The 19935-nt window shown below is 35.7% G+C and overlaps 1 protein-coding gene across 4 annotated transcripts in view; it reads left to right on the top strand.

Moving 5' to 3' along the window:
* Positions 1-694: 694 nt before the first annotated feature.
* IQUB (IQ motif and ubiquitin domain containing) overlaps positions 695-19935 on the top strand; it is a 131226-nt gene continuing 111985 nt past the window's right edge. For 2 of the 4 annotated variants that reach the window (XR_013829936.1, XM_079932474.1), the window contains exons 1-6: positions 3399-3520; positions 8289-8713; positions 10988-11122; positions 14271-14432; positions 14522-14694; positions 14910-15065. Coding sequence is in view for 3 of the 4 variants with exons in the window: in XM_079932474.1 (XP_079788600.1) it covers positions 8293-8713; positions 10988-11122; positions 14271-14432; positions 14522-14694; positions 14910-15065 (1047 nt within the window). In the remaining variant the exon portion in view is untranslated. Of the gene's footprint in view, positions 713-3155; positions 3264-3398; positions 3521-8288; positions 8714-10987; positions 11123-14270; positions 14433-14521; positions 14695-14909; positions 15066-19935 lie in introns of those variants that run through there. The other 2 variants (XM_079932475.1, XM_079932476.1) reach the window with 2 other exon arrangements.

Below are 19935 nucleotides of genomic sequence, written 5' to 3'. Positions count from 1 at the left end.
AATTTGTGTGATTTTCTCTTGTTAATCTGTCTCATGTCAACCTAATTCTTTGACCAGGCAGAAGACTCTGGAAGGGTAGAGGAAAATTTCTTCTTCCCCAACAAAATCAAAGTGGGAATGTGATACAGAAATTGAATTATTTATGGGGACTGAAGAAATTTATTCGAATGTTTTCATTTAGAGGTAATTAGCCAAAACTCTCCTTAGTGAAGGAAAATATGAGAAAAATAGTGAATTAGAATAGGCTACCCCTAAATCCCAGTGTCTTAATACAACAAAAGTTTGTTTCTTATTCATATTACATGTCTAATGAGGGTCGACAGTGCTCAAAAAGAGTCACACAATGGATCTGGGCTGAGAATGATGACATTTCAACACGTGGTTTCATAAACAGAGGCAGGGGAAAGGGAACATGGCAAATCATATATAGAAACAAGAAATAGAAAACCAAAGTTAAAAAAAATTTTTTTTGGAATGTACTATAGAACTCAAATTTAACTTGCCACACATTGGTAACATAGAATTTTCAAAGTGGTCTTTCGTTTTATATTGCTTATTTTTTGTTGTGTGCGTACATGATATGAATGGTCAATTCGCTTCTTTCTATACATGACTAAATGAAAAGCATTGCAGAGATTCTTTTTTGAGATTTCTCATAATCTTCAAATATGTTGGTTTCTTTTTCAGGTGAACATTTTAGGCATTTCTAAAGGTAAACATTACTATTTTATGATAATATTTCACTTAACTCTCTTTTTCTGTGACTGGAGGGTTGGTTCTTTTTCTTAGGGTAAAATATTGTCCACAATTCCATATCTAAATTATAAACTCCAAAAATGTTTGAAAACGGGAAGTGTTTTAATAATTCATTTGGAAGCAAACCCTGACCTGAATTGAGAAAAGACTGTTTATGGTCTTTATCCCACTTTAATGTGATTATGAATATATTTTGTTACAGAAGTATTAATGTATTTGCTTCTGGAGTACTTCCCCAGACCCACTGAAGGTGTTACAGAATATACAGTATTTGTCCATATTACCTTTCAAAAATCTGAAAAAAACCTGAATTTCAAACACATCTGTCCCTTAAGTTTTCAGAAAAGGGACTATGGATCTGTATTTCCAGTCTCTTAACAAGCTCATAAAGGTATTATGATCCAAATTCAGTTCTTACAGATAATTTCTAAAGAATAATTTTCAGGTCCTTGGTCTAAATTATTCTAATATTTTTTTCTGATTCATTCATTTGCATTTTAGCATGAAGTAACAATGGGAAATACTTTGAAATGCTTGATTTCATAAAGCCACTAGATGGCGTCTTTGTAAAAATAAAAATACTTTAAAAGAAATGTATAAATAAAAGCTGAGATAAATAAAGGTGGATTCTTATTTCATGAGAAATAAAGGTAAGTCATTTTGGGCAATAAATCCTGAGACAAATGCAAAGGTTTATGGTGAAAAGTAAAATGGTATTTTAAATTACTTTTCCACCTTTAGAATTGAGGGTCTTTTTCTGATTGGTTATTTTCAGCTTGCATTTATGTTTATTTTATATAACCAAACAACCGTATATCTCTGTGTGTGTGTATATACACATATGTATGTATGTGATTTTGATGTGCTTTCCAACTTGTATAGACTACCTGGGAAGCCTACCAATTAAGTTAGGCTTATATTGTAAAACTGAGTTGTATAAAATCGCCTCCACAGCAAACTATAAATAAAATATGAACATATAGTGGGTATCAAGTCACATTTAAGATGGTGAAGTACTTAAGTTATCTACCACCAGGTTTTCATGCCTCCATCTCCTGCCTCTATGACTATATCTAGCTTTTCATACTGTCCCTAACAGGGAGGGCAGTGAATGATACATTTTAAACAGGAAACCCAGAAAGGTGAGTGTTTAAAACCAATTAAATTCTCATTACTAGTAAAATTTAAGATACATTATGATTTTGAAGATGGGAGTAAGGGATCACTGGGAAGAATTTGTCTGCATATTTCCAGCAACATCTGGTTTATTCATGAGAGACTAACACTAGTGGTTATCAAAATGACCTTTGCTCTTCATGAATATGTGGATTCATGAAATGATTTAAATGCATATGCTTTGGGACTTTTCTGGTGGTCCAGTGGTTTAGACTCCAACCTCCCAATGAAGACGGCCCAGGTTCCCTCCCTGGTCAGGGAACTAAATCTGGCATGCCGCAACTAAAAAAAGATCCCGCGTGCTGCAACTAAAGATCCTGCTGAAACTAAGACCGGGTGCAGACAAAAACAAAAACAAAAACATTTTAATCTAAAACCCTTAGCAAAGCCAATTTCATCTGAGAATATAACACATATTTTATATTGTTCTAGTAAGAAATATCTATTTTAAAATGAGATAAAGACGGAAAAAAATTACATTGGCCATTAGGAAGTTATTGGGGAGAGGAGAATGCAATTTCAACAGAATGGCATAAAGGAATGAAGACATTGAACATTATGAAGGAAGAATGGACCTGTACTATATATAACACAAATTTTAATTTTATTAATTAATCTTACATCCTTTTTAACTATCAAACGGTTTTAGGTCAAAGGCAGCATAGAATAGTGGTTAAAAATGGAGGTTCTGGAGTCACACTGCTTGCGTTTATTTCTGGTTCCCCCACCAAACCTCTCTGAGCCTTAGTTTCCTCATTAGTAAGAGGAAGCTGATCACAGTTCTTCCTTTAAAAAGTCATTGTAAAATTTAAATTAGAAGTATATGTAAGTGCTTAGTAACAAATAATAATAAATGTTAGCTATTATGAAGCCACATGAAGTTTGTTACTACATATACAATAGGAACACAATTGATCCTTTCCCGCAATAATACGTGCTTCTTTAAAAACCTTCTCAATTTAAAGAATTTATAGTCATAGGGGAAAAAAAGCGTTTATAATTCAGTGATTAACAATAACTTTGCTTCTCCTGACTTAAAAGCGGAATTATTTAATAGCTGCTAACTCCCTTTTCTGTTTGGCTGCAAGGGAGTTAAGAGCCAAGTTCCAAATTTAAGAAAAACAAGTAGGCACCTGTTGTACACCTGTGTTCTCCTTTGCTTAAGTCCTCACTCTCACTTCATATTTACATTTTCTCTAACCCTGATTTTTTTATATCCATAGCGCGAATCGCTGTCAGTATTTGGTTCGGAGAACTGTGCCATTTCACAAGTGTGAAAGACAGCTTAGAGAGTGGTTACCATCAGAACCACTTTCGGACCTAGGTAGCGAGTAGGTAACAAATCCGCTCTCTCCCTCACCCCGCCCCAACCTCTGCTTCATTCCTTCTCTCTGCCCCTCCCCTGGCCCCGCCCCCTCCCCTGGCTCCATCACTCGACCCTTTTTTTCTAAGCGCGGGCACCGCCTCTTCTCGCGGGAGTGGTGCCGGGGAGGTTGCTAGGATACAACCGGAAACAGAATTCGGCGTGTGGAGTTGGCTTTCTAGGAGCCCGGGAAACCGCTTCTACCCGACTAACTGCGTTTCTTAGGTAGGAGGACAGGTTCTGGCTGACCTAGACTGGCCCGACCCCTAGGCCGACCTTGAGCGGGTGACTAAGGCGCTGGACTCCGAGGGCTCTGTGCGGGGCGTTGATGCAACCTGGGCTCTGGGGACTGTATGGCCACTCGGGAATGTTTCACCTTTGCCTAAAAAACTGTGCAATGGGCTTCCCTGGTGGTGCAGTGGTTGAGAGTCCGCCTGCCGATGCAGGGGACACGGGTTCGTGCCCCAGTCCGGGAAGATCCCACATGCCGCGGAGCGGCTGGGCCCGTGAGCCATGGCCGCTGAGCCTGCGCGTCCGGAGCCTGTGCTCCGCAACGGGAGAGGCCACAACAGTGAGAGGTCCGCGTACCGCAAAAAAAACCAAAGCCCAAAAACTGCGCAAAGCATCCCATCTTTCTTGGCTCCTTTTCTGGCTCTTATCTCTTATTTGGGATTCGGAAGTAGCGGCATCAAGCTAGGAGGTGTACCTCACCTCCCACCTCGAGTGTTTATCACGGTTAATAATATAGAAGCAAGACGTGTGTGCAACCCAGTCTGGCATTAGAAAATGTTTAGCCATCCATGGTGACCATTTTTCGTCTTTAGTAAATAGAGCGCTTTCAGACATTCCTCTTTCACTCCTCTCCACCTACGGTCTTTGCTGTGCCCTCTTAAGAAACTTAAAAGCTCAACAAGTCTATTTGGTAGAAGGGAAAACTGTATCTCTGCCTTACTACTTACACTAATATTCTGGATATACCAACGAAATTATGCATTGTAGGTGAAAGGGGGACGTTTTTGTATGCAATCATAGTAGAGTGTTTTTTTTCTTTTTAAACAACTTTTTAAAGATTATAACATTTACCCTTTAATACATAATTAAAAGTTCAAACAGTAAAAAGAATGAACAGTGAAAATCTGTCTTGCACCCATGTTCCCCAACTCCCTGTCCTCCAGTTCACCTTCCAGAGGTATTCTACACATATACAAAAGTAGTCGTATCTGTAACATTGTACATACTGGTATGTACTTTTGGTGGAGGAGAGGTCATTGAAAGGACATGACCTCCGGTTTACCCACTACCCAGGGGGGCAATCGGAGGCTCTTTCCCCCTCTCCTGTCCTTGGAATGTACCTTCTGCCCGTTGTTCCTGGACTAGGAGATGTGCTATTGAGACCATCGGAACTGTATACCTGACTGAACCCAGTTAAGATCTCATAAACTCAGGATTTTGGCGGGTAGATGTTGAGACTTACTGTCTTTAGGCTGCCTAAGACAATCCTCCTTTGTAAGTGTCCTTGCTTATTAAACCTGCCACCTGCAATCTGGAGCGGTCTGCCTCTTTCTTCGATTGTCCTTGCCCTCTGTGTACCAGGTTCAATTTCTGTTTTACCCAGGGAATTCTGGAGGTTGTGAACCAAGAGCTTTGCTTTTTCACTTAATTGAACAATACAGTATGTAGCCTTTAGAATTGGCTTCTTCATTTATCATAATTTATTTGAGATTCACACGTGTGTATCAATAGTTTATTCCTTTTTATTTATGCGTGGTATTCCATTTTATGAATGCATCATAGTATGTGTATCCATTCCTCAGCTAAGGAACGTTTGTGTTGTTTCTTGTTTTTGGTGATTAAAAATAAAGCCTTTATTAACTTTTGTGTGAAGATTTTGAGTGAATGTAGTTTTTCATTCCACATGGGTAAAGGATACAGATTGCTGGGTCATATGATAAATGTGTTTAATTTTACAAGAAACCTGACAAACAGTTATCTCAAATGCTATATCAGTTTTCATTTTTGCCTCAAGGTATAAGAAAGAGCTCCACTTGTATTCATACTCACTGGCTATTGTTGGGCTAAAATTTTTTAAAAACTATTCTAATAGATGTGTAGTGAAATCTCATTGTGATTTGAAGTTTCATTTCTCTAATGACTAATGATATTGTGCATTTTTCATGTGCTTGTACTCAGGGCCAGGGTTAGAGTGAGGCAACTAGGTCTAAAATTTTAGGAGGCATTTATTCTCAGGTGCAAGTGCGTGTATAAGGTAGCGCAGGTGCCACGCTTGCCTCAATCTTGTCCTGGCTCTGCTTATTTGCTTTCTTGTGTGTATTCTTTGGTGATGGATCTGTTTAAATCTTTTCCTCATTTTTTTCACTGTTTTTTTTTCTTATTATTGAGTTTTGCAAGTTCTCTGTATATTCTGTGTACAAGTCCTTTATCAGATTAAGAGTTTTGCAAAAAACTACATCCCAGTGTATGGTTTGCCTTTTGATTCTTCTAGTTGTCTTTTTTGAAGAGCAGAAGTTTTTGATTTTGTTGCTGTTGCTGTTTTAGAAGATGCTGTCTTGGCCATTTTGGGGGGAGGCTAACCCACCAGATAGAAACAAAAGCATTATCTCAGATTCTCCAAAAAGGGTAGATAATTATGTTGCTAGGAGGTAAGGCTTCTTTATGGTGCTCTCTTTCTAATCAGGCCACTAAACTTTGTTATAGGAGAAAATAACCAAAAGGAAGATTTTTGTGTGTGGGTGAGAGCCTAAAGAAGTTTCTCGAACTTCTTAAAAGTTGAAGTTTTGTTCAGTTTTGTCTCATTTTTTTTCTCTTTATTGTTCCGGAATTTTAAAACCTTATTTCAGTTCTTTTATTGGTTCTTGAAGTTTAACTATGCATATTTAATTTAACAATGTCTAGAGTTAAGAATATCATAGCTCTCAATTTTGTAAACAGTATAAGGAATTGATAATAGTTTATTGTCATCTTTCCCTTCCCAGTTACATATTCTTATTGTCTCATATTTTAATATTCTGCTATTATTTTGTGTTGACAATATTTATTTGGGTTTACCCATATGTTTATGATTTATTTGTTAGCCTTTCCTTCTTGTGCTTCAGACTTACATTGGGCCTATTTTATTCCTCTTCAATTGTATCCTTTAGAAGTTCCTTTAGAGCAGATATCTTGGTGATAACTTGTCTGTAAATGTTTCTGTTTTTCTTCTTGAAAGATAGTTTTGCTGGGTGTACAATTCTGGGTTGATAGCTTTAATTAGTCTATTATTTTAATTAGTCATGTGCTAATTTAATTAGTCATGTGCTAACCTTCCTTTAATTAGTCTATTATTGCCTTGGCTTCTATTTTTCTGATGAGAAATTGCAGTGATTTTACTTTTCTTTCCTTTGCATTAATGCCAGCAAATATGATTCAAAACAGTGGACGATATGTCCTTGATCACTGTTTGCTTTTCGGATTTTCTGTTATTCTGTAATTTAATTACAATATAAATGGCTATGAATTATTTCTATTTATCCTGTTAAGTATATTTTTATATTGTGCTTCCTGGACCTGTAGATTCATATTTTTAATCGGTTTTGAAAATTTTTCAGCCATTACCTTTTATGATATTTTCTCCCTTCCATCTTTGTTTTCTTCTAGGACTCCAATTTGGCACATGCCAGATCAGGGGCTGGCAGACTTTTTCTGAAAAGGGCTTCACAGGCTACGTGCAGTCTCTGTTGCACACTCTTTGTTGTTTTTTTAATATATTTTTTTAAAATTTTCTTTTATTTATTTATGGCTGTGTTGGGTCTTTGTTGCTGCGCACATGTAGGATCTTCCCGGACCAGGGCTCAAACCCAAGTCCCCTTGAGTTGGCAGGGAGATTCTTTTCTCCATGGCTCCTAATCTCTCATATTTTTCATATCCTTATCTCTTTGCAACAGTCTATATACAATCTTTTGATTTATCTTCCAGTTCACTAGTTCTCTCTTCAGCTTTAATGCTGTATTCATTGAATTCAACAAGTATACATTTTTATTCAGGATATTGTTATTATTAATTATTTTTAATTTGTCGTCTGGTAGCCAGAGAACTTCACTAAGGTTAATTTTTTTCTCCATAAGGATCTATGCTTAAGTGAAAGTCCCAAACACAGCTTTTCCATCGCACTACTATTTCAAGTTTTAATCTTCCCTGTGCTTTTGCCTCGGAAATCAGCCTCAGGGTCACTTCCCCTATCCCCTTTCCCTGGCTGCCAACCTCTATAGGTAGGCTCCTGGCTATACTGGCTTCTCACTGCTGTGATCCAGCTCCTGCCTCTGATGCCTGGCTCTGGGCTGCTCTGGCCCACCCTGGCCCAAGCTCCTGTATGCTGTCGTACTGTTTCCCAACCTAAAAGTCTTGGTTGCTGTAGCTTAGGCCCTAGTTAGCTCCAAGATCAACCCACATTTGTTTGTTGATATGTTTGTTTTGGGGGACAGAGGTCACTGGACACCTCTGCTACAATTTGTGAGAGCAAAGCTACTACAGTGTGTACTTTCCAGCATATAGTTGCTGTGGAGATGTCAGGTTCCTTGGAGCTTCTATTCAGTTGCAATGTCAGAAGCATAAATAGACTTTTTTAGAAAAAAGGCTATTGAAAAAAATTTTTCTTTCACAAGGCATTGTTCATTGAATAAGAGATGACAATATATTTTAGAATTTTTAAAATATATTCTTCATAGAATATTTCTCTCAAATTTATTGTGTTTTGAGGTTCTTTTTTTGGTACACATGTTTACTTTCTGTGGTGTTTTTATTAAAAATTCACCAATGTTTTTTGCCTAATGCCATTACTAAGATAATATTAAAAAAATAATGAGCCACATTATAGTATACTATGAACATTGCTGTATTCCAGCAATGAATTTGATATTTGGTGTAGAAGTTTTAAGTGTAGTAAATATATATATATATATGTATTATTTATTTATTTATTTATTTATTTTTAATTCAGGACAATGTCTGACCAGGAGGAAGGATCTGATGCTCAGAATGTTGATTCATCAAAAGAAAGAGAGGATGCTTTTGGGACTACCAATATTCCAGTTCCCTCAGAAGAGGTTCCAGAGTCAGATCAAACTGAAGACTGTGAATCTGAACTAGAACCATCTAGTGGGGGCCGTGAAAAACGTGTTGAGGAGCCGAGTGACCAGAGCGTTTTAAACCTGGAACTAAATGATGTCAAGCAACTCATGGAAGACGTTACGGCAGATGAACAAGTTTCATATTCTCCAGGAGACGGTGGAGAGTCTCTAGCTAAATCTGATAATGCAGTGCAGTCAGCTGAACAATATTCAAAAGATTCTCTGGCATTTCTGGAAAAAATAAAGGCTGTAGAGGAATCTCTGAAAACATCAATGAAAGATTCGTCAGTAACAGGTATTACCTAGGGATGATAGGGTATTTTTTCCGCCTCATTTTGAAGAATGGTTGTTTTTTCTTGTTTGCTTTTGCTTGAAGATTTATTTTATATTTGATATTACTTTCCCACTCTCTTATCCACCAAACCTCTGTGGCTATGCCACTTGAATCTCTTAATTATGTGTGAAGCCTCTCCTTTATTCTGCAGTATCTACTTCCCTAAATAAAGGAGCATCAATAAATTTTAAAGTGTTGTCTCTCTGTTTTTCCAAAATAAAATAGGTTCTTAAAATGTTTAGGGAGAAATTTTTGAGTATAATTGTAATTCTTTTGCATGCCATTTTGGAATTAATTGTACATAGCTAGCAAGTAGGGGGATGGGAACTTGACACCATATTTTTCTAGTTTCATATACAGTACTCATTCTACATATCTCGTTGCTTTTACATATTTCCATATTTCTGCTTAGTGTTAACTTTATATTAAGCTTCAGAAAAATCATTGTTGTCTTTCATTATGGGTTAATTTTAAAGACATAATGTTGATCCCATGGCATGTGGAAGTTATTACTACATTCTTGATAACAAAGCAGAAGGGGAGCAGCAAGAAGGTGGTTACATGGAGAATTCTACCTGGGTGGTTAACTGACTGCTCCTTCCTCCCTTGTCCATAACTTTTGAGAGAGTTTCCATCCATAGAGTGGAGAACATGGGTCATCATTTAACAATAACAGCAGCTTAGTCTGGCTGGTACAATGTAGCTTTTGAATCTAGTGGAGTAGTTAGCTCTTGCAAGTAAGAATAAAAAGGAGGAGGAAAAGTAATCAAGCCCATTTATGCCTAATTGAAGCTGTTATCCCTCAATTACATTATTCATTGTGAATTTGGGCTCCATTTTTTGATAATTCTGTGATTATAGCTTTTACCAAATATATGATGATTTTAAAAAAAAGTGGTCTTGGTCCTGTACTTCCTGAGGCTCACAGATTCCTGAACAAACTTTCCCTTCCCAAAGCTTAGGAAGTCACTGCTATGGAAAATTTAAAATACATTAATCATAGAATGTTGAATCCAGTAAACAATTAAAATAGCCTTCTGATAATGTAGCATCTGTGAGAGTGTTCTCTTACTAAGAACTGTGAAAATAATATTTAACAAGCTTAAAGAACCTTAGCATCAATAATGCCTTGTTACATTTCATGCTGGGACTAGTGATGAATGTCTCATAGAGCTTTATGAAAACTGTCATGTCAGGCATCTAGAAATATATGAAACTTTTTGGTCTACATGTGTACTCTCCACTCCATCTTACTTATATCTTCTCCATTAAAATTTAAAGTCTGTAGATATAAAAGTAAAAAGTTTACCCCATCATAATTAGTTTTTAAGTATTATATACCCTCCCTATAATTTCTGAACAGATAATCATTTTATAATAACAGTTTTTCTCTATTTTTAACATGTGTCTTGATTTTTATTTTATAGAGTTGGGAGTGAGCTACATAATGTCCATTTTTGTGAAAAGTAGATTTGTGCATAGTTATTCCAGATATTTGTAAAAAACAATGATTTTCTGTTTTGCATTTTGCCAGCTATAGATATAAATCAATTATGGGAAGAAGAATGGACTTAGATAATCTTTTGTCATCGCAAGGTCAAGGAAAATTTTCTTTGAAAATTTCCCTATTGGTTTTTCTTAACTTCATGAGTACACTCTGATTTCCTGATGCATGGTATAAATATCTAATCAAAGCATGTATGTTTCTAAGTTCAGGTCTCAGGGTCTCCCTTTGTAATACTACACAAAAACACTTGATGTTCTGAGATGTTTCCTATGTTTATATCTGAATTATATATACCAGATATTGGGAATCTTTAAAAATTTTAAATGATTTTAAAAGAATCTTTAAAAGCACTTTAGTTTCATTTCCTCCTTCTCACAGTATTCTGGGCAAGGAGGTAATCTCGAACGTGCACTGATCCTCATATAAGGCAATGCAAGAGAGATCTGAACTTTGAGCTGGAGTTGGGGGAGCAGGCATTGACCATTGATGCTAATTCTTGAGATTATGCATTGATTTTCAAAGCAAAATGCTGCAACTGAATGTTTGTCACTTCTCCTCTTAGAAAATGAACAGTAGCTCTTATTATGGAGGTGTGGTGGGAGAACATGGCAGAGACAACCTGCATTCTATGTGATTACAAATTGTCCCGTATTTCTCTGCCTGTGGATTCTATGATGCTGACCCTTGCTTTTAACTGTGATTCTTTTTTTCTCTTATTTTTTCTACAGTAAAAATTGTACTTCTTCCTGTGGGCCAGGAAATTATAATGCCCTTTAAAGTTGACACTGTTCTAAAACGCCTCAAGGATCATTTTTCATCTCTATTAGATGTCCCATCTTATGTCCTGCAGATAAGATGTGCAGGTAAGCTTGGAGGCTAATAAAACTTATCAAGACTTCTCTTTGATTTGTTAAACTAAATATCTTCATGTTTACTGTTTGAACATTATACTGTGGTTATATATTCATTCATTCAACACATTATTATTGAGGACATACTTTGTTCCAAATACTTTGCTAAGAGCCAAAGATATAAAGAAACATGAAACAAAATCCCTGTTTTCAAGTTGTTTACAGACTAGGAAGGAAGAAGATGTATGCTGTGGTTACCACACAGTGTGTAAATGTTTTGATGGAGATATGTTCAAAAAACTGTGAGAATAGCGAGGAAGGAAACTGGGAGATTCTAGAAAGCTTCATCTGATAAAAGTGATAATACTTTTGCTAAGTCCCAAAGAGGTGAGAAAACCTGGGACTTTTGGGAAGTAGTAAGGAATTTAGAGGGAATAGAAGTAAATTATATATGGGAAGTAGGAGGAAATGAGGTTAAAAAGATAGATGATGAATGAGCATGTATATATAGAAAAAGAAGAGGACTGAAAATGGTTTATCAGTCTTCTGTACATTAAGATCAGTTCACATTCTGATGATGTTCAACTTTATTTATATTTTGTGGGCAATATTGAGTAGCCCACCTTATATTAGCCTTGTGTCATGAGAGGCTGAGGTCTTAGTAACTGTGATAGAATTAAGCAGACTAGAATAGCTCAGGAAATGTTTCTGTAGAATATGCCTGCACAGATCATAATATTTTATTTTAAAAAGTTTGATATTAACTTATAAAGATGCCACAAGTTTCTAGGGCAGTAAAAACATTTTTTTGGTGGGAAAATCCGAAGTGCTAAAAAGGAAAAAGCCATACCTATGAAGTTCTTCCTCCTTGCCAAATCAGAGAAGAACAATCAGTTCTGTTTCAAAATTATTTTTAGAAAACTATTGTAATGAATGTGCTCCAATAGGAAGATGTTCATGTATTCAAACAACAGGTTACTAAAGCTTGATTGAGGAAACAAAGCTAAAATTTAAGTAGTTATTGTAACAGTAATGATACTGATGATGATAATGATCATGTTGATGATGATGGCTAATTCAATGAGCACTTACTGTGTGCTAGTCCTTCTACAGAATATTCTGCCTACATTATCACATTATCATTCAATCTACACAAAAATCCTTTGAGGTAGGTATTACTATTAATTTTTTTTGAGAGATGGAAACTAAAGCTTGAGGAACTTCTGCAAATTCCCAAAGCTTATGAGTGGCAGAGTCTGAACTTAAATATAGGTATGACTCCAAAAAGGGAATTTGGAACTGCTTGGCATTAACTATAAGGTGAAGTTCAAAACTGGAGAAGAGAGAGCACTTTGAGACTGAGCACCTGGCCAGTGGTACCTAAGAATCTATTTCTTTGCACTTCATGACTTTTCTTCTTTATGTGTAAATACCATGCATCACCACTGGCTTATGTCAGCAGCAATAAAAAAAGAGCTTGATTCTGTGCCAACCACTCTCTAAGACAGGTACTTTCTTCTAGTACTAGAACTGGAGTCCAAGTTTGGTGGGACTAAGCCTACAATAGAAACAATTAGAGGGCTGAAGAGGGCTCTGTGTTAGTTGGAAGAGGAATCTCTGTTAGTTTCCTATGACTGTTGTAACAATTAACAAATTTAGTGGCTTATTTTGCTTATGGTTTTGGAGGCCAAAAATCCTAAATCAATTTCACTTGGATAACATCAAGGTGTCAGCAGGGCTGTTCTCCGGAGGCTCTGGGGAGAGTCTACTTCCTTGCCTTTTCCAGCTCCTAGAGTTGCATTTCTTGCATTCTTGGGCTTCCTCATCTTCAAAGTCGGCAGCATAGCATCTTTAAATCTCTCTCTGCTTCTGTCATATCATTTTCTCTGTAGTCAAATCTCCCTCCTCCTTCCCCTTAAAAGGCACTTATGATTACATTTAAGGCTTATGTGAATAATCCAGGATAATCTACCCATCTCAAAATCCTTAACTTAGTAAAATCTGCAGTCACTTTTTCCATATAAGGTAGCATCCATAGACTCTAGGAATGTACATGGATATATTTTAGGGCCATTATTCAACCTATTGCAAAATCCATATAACGTTAATTTTTTTTTTTTTTTTTTTGCGGTACGCGGGCCTCTCACTGCTGTGGCCTCTCCCGCTGCGGAGCACAGGCTCCGGACGCGCAGGCTCAGCGGCCACGGCCACGGCCCAACTTATACCCCTGGACCGGGGCACGAACCCGCGTCCGCCACATCGGCAGGTGGACTCCCAACCACTGCGCCACCAGGGAAGCCCAAAACTCAAAGATTTTTGAATGTGCTTTCTTGAACATAGCTAAAATAGACTAGTGGTATCTGACATATTTCTAAGAATGAGTAAAACAAACCTTTGCTATGTTAAATTCCTAATTGTAATTTAGAAAGAACATACATTGGAAAACTGTTATAGTTTTTATCATTATACAAAGCAGCAGCCAGTAACATTGTACGTATTTATGTATGCCTTAAAATACAGAAAGAAATTTATAGTCAGTTTATGAAATAAACCAGTGGGGTTGGGGGTATAAGTTGAAGCAATAAAACATAAAAGTAAGGTGATGATGTACACTTTTTTCAGCAAAAAACTGAGTCTTAGCTCTACCTTGGCATGAATTAATTTATATGAATTTCTGATTATAGAAACAGAAAGGAAGGGATTCTTTAGAACTCTGAGTGTATACATTAGGAGTGTGTATTAAAATAATCAGGCTTTCCCTGATATGGATATGTCCTATGCTTATATATACAACATTGTGATTTTTTTAGAGAATCGATGTTTAGAATATGATTTTGCTTATATTATAGAATGTGTTTTTTATTTTTAAATGTTTATAATTGCATGGTTATTGTATATTTGTATTTCTGATTAGTTGAGAGTTGTATTTTTACTTTACTTATAATGCTGAATTCTTGCTCAGGAGTACCACCTTAATTTTTTCCATTGTGGAGTTTTTGATACTAATAATACAGCAAGAGGTGGACATCATCAATGCGCTATTTGGTAATTAAACAATATGTGTTCATATAAGCACCATTGATGTTTCCCATCCCTTAAAATGAGTACATATAATCATTTCTTTGCCATAACACTTTTTATAATTTTATCTCATTTTTAGGAATGCTTATTAAAGACCATGAGACGCTACTACAACATGGAGTTAAGCCCCAGGATATTGTCCAAGTTGAAATCTTTTCTTTACATCCATTTCTATATCCAATCAAAAGACTAGATAGATCAAGTGATGCCTCTCAAATCATAACTGTCAGAGTACAAACTGGTTAGTTATTTGATATCTTTTAGATAAAGTATTTTTTTAGAGTCCCTTTGTAGTTGAACTTTCATTTAATCTTGGTTTTATCTCCTCAGGCATTGATCAGTACCAGGAAGTAGGTGTTGAGATTATAAAATCTGATTTTCACAAACCATTTCTTGGTGGATTCAGACATAAAGTAACAGGAATGGAATATCACAATGCTGGAACACAAACTGTACCTAAAAAGATTCCTGAAAAACTGAATACATTTTGTAGGGATACACAGGTAATATTTTTATTTTTCCATGTAGGATTTTGAAGCTACAGAATCAAAAAATGTTTTATTGTGTAGCTCTCTAAAATTAAAATCTTCTAGGGAATTATATGGTAATTAAAATAATAAAAGATATTAACTTAAATGTGTAGGAAAATATGTTCTTTACTCACTTTATGTGTATATAGTGGATATTTATTTAAATTTTTTAAATGTTTTTATTTTAGACAGTTTTTCAGAGAAGAAAGCTCCAGCAAACTACAAATACAACATCCACACAGATGACTAAAATTGGTGTGTATGTATCAAATATGACTGATAAACTGGTAGCACCAGGAAAATATTTTTCAGCAGCAGAATACCATGCTAAAAGATTAAAGGCGGTAAGATAACTTTTATTATAGGCGAATACTAAATGACTTTTTACTGTGTAACCAGAGTTATGCAACCATTACCACAGTCAATTTTAGAACATTCTCATCATCCCAGAAATAAATCCTACATCCAATAGCAGCCAGCCCCTATTTCCCTCCACTCCTTTCTGCTTTAGGCAACCACTAATCTACTTTTTGCCTCTATTGATTTGCTTATTCTGGGCATTTCATATACATGTAATCATACAATGTGGAGTCTTTTGTGACTGGTTTCTTTTACTTAGCATAATGTTTTCAAGGCTTATCCATGTTGCAACATGTATCAATATATTGCAATCTATATTGCAAAATAATATTCCATTGTATGTACCCAATTGTATATACCTACTGTAGGTAGGTCAATATATATACCACAATTTGTTTGCCCATTTATCAGTTGATAGACATTTGATTTGTTTCTACTTGTTGGCTATTAGGAATAAGGCTGCTATAAACATTCACGTACAAGTTTTTATGTGGATATGTATTTTCATTTCTCTTGGTATCTGCCTAGGAATGTAATTGCTAGATCCTATGGTAATTTATTTATTTATTTACTTATTTATTTTTGGCTGAGTTGGGTCTTTGTTGCTGCGCGTGGGCTTTCTCTAGTTGTGGCGAGCAGGGACTACTCTTTGTTGCAGTGCATGGGCTTCTCATCGCGGTGGCTTCTCTTGTTGCGGAGCACGGACTCTAGGCACGCGGGCTTCAGTAGTTGTGGCTCGTGGGCTCCAGAGCGCAGGCTCAGCAGTTGTGGCGCACAGGCCCAATTGCTCCGTGGCATGTGGGATCTTCCCGGACCAGGGCTTGAACCCTTGCCCCTGCATTGGCAGGCGGATTCTTAACCACTGTGCCACCAGGGGAGCCCTCATATGGTAATTCTGTTTAACCTTTTTGAGGAACTGTCAGACTGTTTTCCAAAGCAGCTGCACCATTTTATGTCCCACCAGAAGTGTGTGAGGATTCCAGTTTCTCCATATCCTTATCAGCACTTTTGGATTATTGCCATCCTAGTGAGTGTGAAGTGGTATCTCATTGTGGTTTTGATTTGCATACCCTGATGGCTAATTATACTGAATATTTTTCATGTGCTTATTAACAATTTATATATATTCTTAGGAGAAATGTACATTCAGATACTTTGTCCAATTTTAGTGAGGTTGTCTTTTTTATTATTGCTTTATTGTTTAAAAAATTTTTTTAGTTGTTTGCTAAGTGGTTGCTCCAAGTGTAATTTAGGGATTAGAATATACATCTCAATTTATAGCAACATACTTTGTATTAATACTAACTGAAATTTAATAAAGTATTGAAACCTTGCTCCAACAGAACTCCAAGTTTATCCCTTCTTCTTTGTGCTATTATCATACAAACATGTACATTCTGTTTATGTTCTAAGCCCTGTAATTCCTTTTATAATTATTGTTTTTGTGCAATTGACTTTTAAATAAGAGTAGAAAAGAGGAAAATATATTTATATAGTCTTTTATATTTTACCTACATAATTACTTTTTCTGGTGCTATTTATTTCTTCATTTGAGTTAAAATTAACATCTAATATCATTTTCTTTCAGTTTGGAGAATTCCCTTTAGTACTTGTGTATGCTTGTATACTTGATGGTGTCCTAAAGATCTCTGAGTCTCTGTTCCTTTACCTTTTTTCCCCCTCTTCTTCAGAGTGGATAGTTTCTAATGATCTATCATCAAATTCCTTATTCTTTCTTTTGCCAGTTAAGATCTGCTGTTGAGCCTGTTTTTTGTGTTTTCATTTCAATTATTTTACTATTAAACTCCTAAATTTCCACTTGGTTCTTTTTTTTAAAAATTTCTGTCTCTTTGTTGATATTCTGTCACCATACATTTTAAACAAAAATTTATTCAATATCTAACCCTAAACATAGTCAATATAGTATTTTCCTTCTTTTTTTCCAAATGACATTAATCATAAAAAAAATTTGCAAAAAATTCCTCACCCAGATTTTTCTTTTTCTTTCCATTGGGAGATAATTATACATGGAACTTTAAAGAAGTTTCTTGTACACCTAACATTATATCACAATCATTTCTCTACCTTTTAGTATTTATTATAAACAATTTAACGGCATTATTTTATTCCACAATGTTAACACTATAATTTAATTACTTTCTTTTTTAGGACATTTAGACATGTTTTCATCAAAATCTTAATGCTATATAAATTGTAGTGTGCATTTAAAAAATACTTAGAGAAGATGTTAGAAGTTGAATTACTAGGGGAAAAAATGATGACTTTTTAAAAGTTTTAGATATTACCAAGTGTTTTTCAGAAATCTTGTACCAAATGATGTATGCATAAACCATTTATAAGAGCCCATTCCATGCTGACTTCACCAGTAGTACATATTATTTGAAAAAATTGTTGTCTCCTTATAGATGTTAAATATATTTTTATATTTTCTCTCCACCTATCACTCATACTTAGTTTATGATGTCTTTCATTATAGTCAAACTTATTAATATTCCCTTTTATGGTTTTTGCATTTTATGTATTGTTATAAAAGGCTGTTTCATCCCACAGTCATAAGTATAACTTTCTTTTATAGTTGGTATGTGTGTACAACTTTATCTGGATTTTTAAAAATGATATGAAGAAGAGTTAAATTTTATTTTTTCCAAATGTAATGCCAACTGCTCAGTACCATGAATATTCAAGTTTATTCTCTCCACAGTAATGTATACTAAATTTTCATATATATATGCATCTGTTTCTGACTTCTGCATTCTTTCATTAATGTATACGTTTTTTTCTATGTCAGTAATGTATTGCTTTAATTACTACTGATTTGTAATATATTTTGAGGCCTGGTCCATTAGGTTCTACCTCATTGTTCTTCCTTTTCAAGACTGTCTTGACTATTAACGCAAGTTTTTCTTCCATATGAATTTTAGAGTAAGTTTGCAATTTTCATGAAAAATTGCAGGTCTTGCTCAGAAGTACATTGATCAGTTGGGGAAGAGTGGACACCTTTACCCTGTTAAACATTTGGGATATCAGTTAAACATGACATACAAAGCATATGCATTTTATCTCTGCTACTTCCTAGCATCATTTTGCTTGAATAAAAAGAATTGAAAGCAGTGATTTTGTTTTTTGCGTGACAAGAAACCTGGAGCTAGACTGCTGCTCTAGCCCAATCAGCTTAGGACGTTGAGAGAGGAGCCTGTAGTCTCGGTCTGTTGACTCATTGCACTGAAGGAGACTGCTCAGCAGGGGAACCACGCGGCTAACTTTGTAGTTGACTTTATCAGTGCCTGCAATTATTCCAGCCTGAAAATGTTTACGTTTTCAGTCCAAACTAATTTACACAAAAGGAAAAGGGGGAGTTATTATAGACTTTTGGGGAGGAGTGAAGTTTTGATGAAATTTAAGTGTTACAGTATTTTGATTGTCTCTGTCCAACAAGGTTGCGTGTAGATGGGTCAGCATCAAGTCTGGACTGAGGCATGGACCAAAGAGTCCTGTTCCTTTGGTAACAAAGTTAGGAGAGAGATGTGGATGTGTTTCTTCTCTGAAGTTCAGCACGTTCGTTGTAAATCAAGGCTGCTTCTCTCTGTCAAAATAACACAGATCCTTCAGGCAAGAGTGGGATGTTTCATTCTTAGTGATCTAATTTCAGACAGCAAAGTTTATGATAGATTATGATTTTAGAGAACAAAGTTTCTCAGAGAGAAAGAAAATAGTAGTCACTCAAAGAAGGGGTTGTTATGACATTTTACTAATGTCATAACAACCTGCATAGTGTCCTTGGGAAAAATATTGCTTCCTATTAATTTTGTAGCTGACTTTATTCGTGCCTGGTATTCAAGCCTGATGGATTCTTATTTTCTCAGTCCAAATGAATTTTTAATTTCTTACTGTACGGGGCCTGGCTGGTGGCTCTGTGATGTCATCAGGAACCTGAATTCCTTTTACCCTTCCACTCTAATAATTAATCTTACTATCATGAACTTGTTACTATATGATGATAAAATGGTTAATGAACCTTCAGCATAATGTCTGCATTCTGCAAGAAGGGAGACATCAAGGGAGCATGTCCCATGGATGCCATTCAAGAATTTTCCCTGAAAGCCCCTGCCAGTGATTCAACTTGCATCTCATTGACCTGAACTGGGTCATGTGACTTCACTGTCCCTGCTGGGACTATGTGATAATTACATTTTTAAAGTTTCATATTGTTGCTCCTCAGTAAGACTGAGATTTTGTTAGTAAGGAAATCGGAGAGAAAGGCTATTAGGTGGGGAAATGAACAACACTACACTACACTACAACACTTTCCAAACTCGGATAAAATGATATTAAGGGAATAAGAAAAGCATAAACATACAGGAACAAAGAATATATGGGAAGAGAGAAGAGTAAATGTCAGTCGATTTTTTAAAGTTGTAAAGCAGATGGGGAAGCATTGACTTACTTGAGCAGAGGAAGTGAAAATCTAAATGCCTGCCAAGGGGGCTGGCGTCAAGAACCAAATCAGTTTGCCCCACAGAATCTCGGAAAGTGAATTGGAGGTTCTGTGGAAGATGGAAGTGAGATGTGAACTGTAAACAGAGGGATTGGTTAAAAGACAGTAAAAGGAGTAAATTTCAATTTAATACGTTCTTCTATCTTGATAGATACCTTTTTATTTGTATCATGTTTATTTTATTCTTGAACTTCTTGAGTTCAGTGCTTGGTATTTATATCTTTCTTGTTGTAAGCAAGATTATATTATGTGTGACTACTGATATTTTTGTACTCATTACTGCCATCTCATTTTGTTTTTGATTTATTATTTATTCTTGTTTGTTATTTTTACTAACT

This window comes from Stenella coeruleoalba (assembly GCF_951394435.1).
Source record: "Stenella coeruleoalba genome assembly, chromosome: 9".
NCBI lineage: Eukaryota > Metazoa > Chordata > Mammalia > Artiodactyla > Delphinidae > Stenella > Stenella coeruleoalba.
This window is presented reverse-complemented; position numbering and strand designations above follow the sequence as displayed.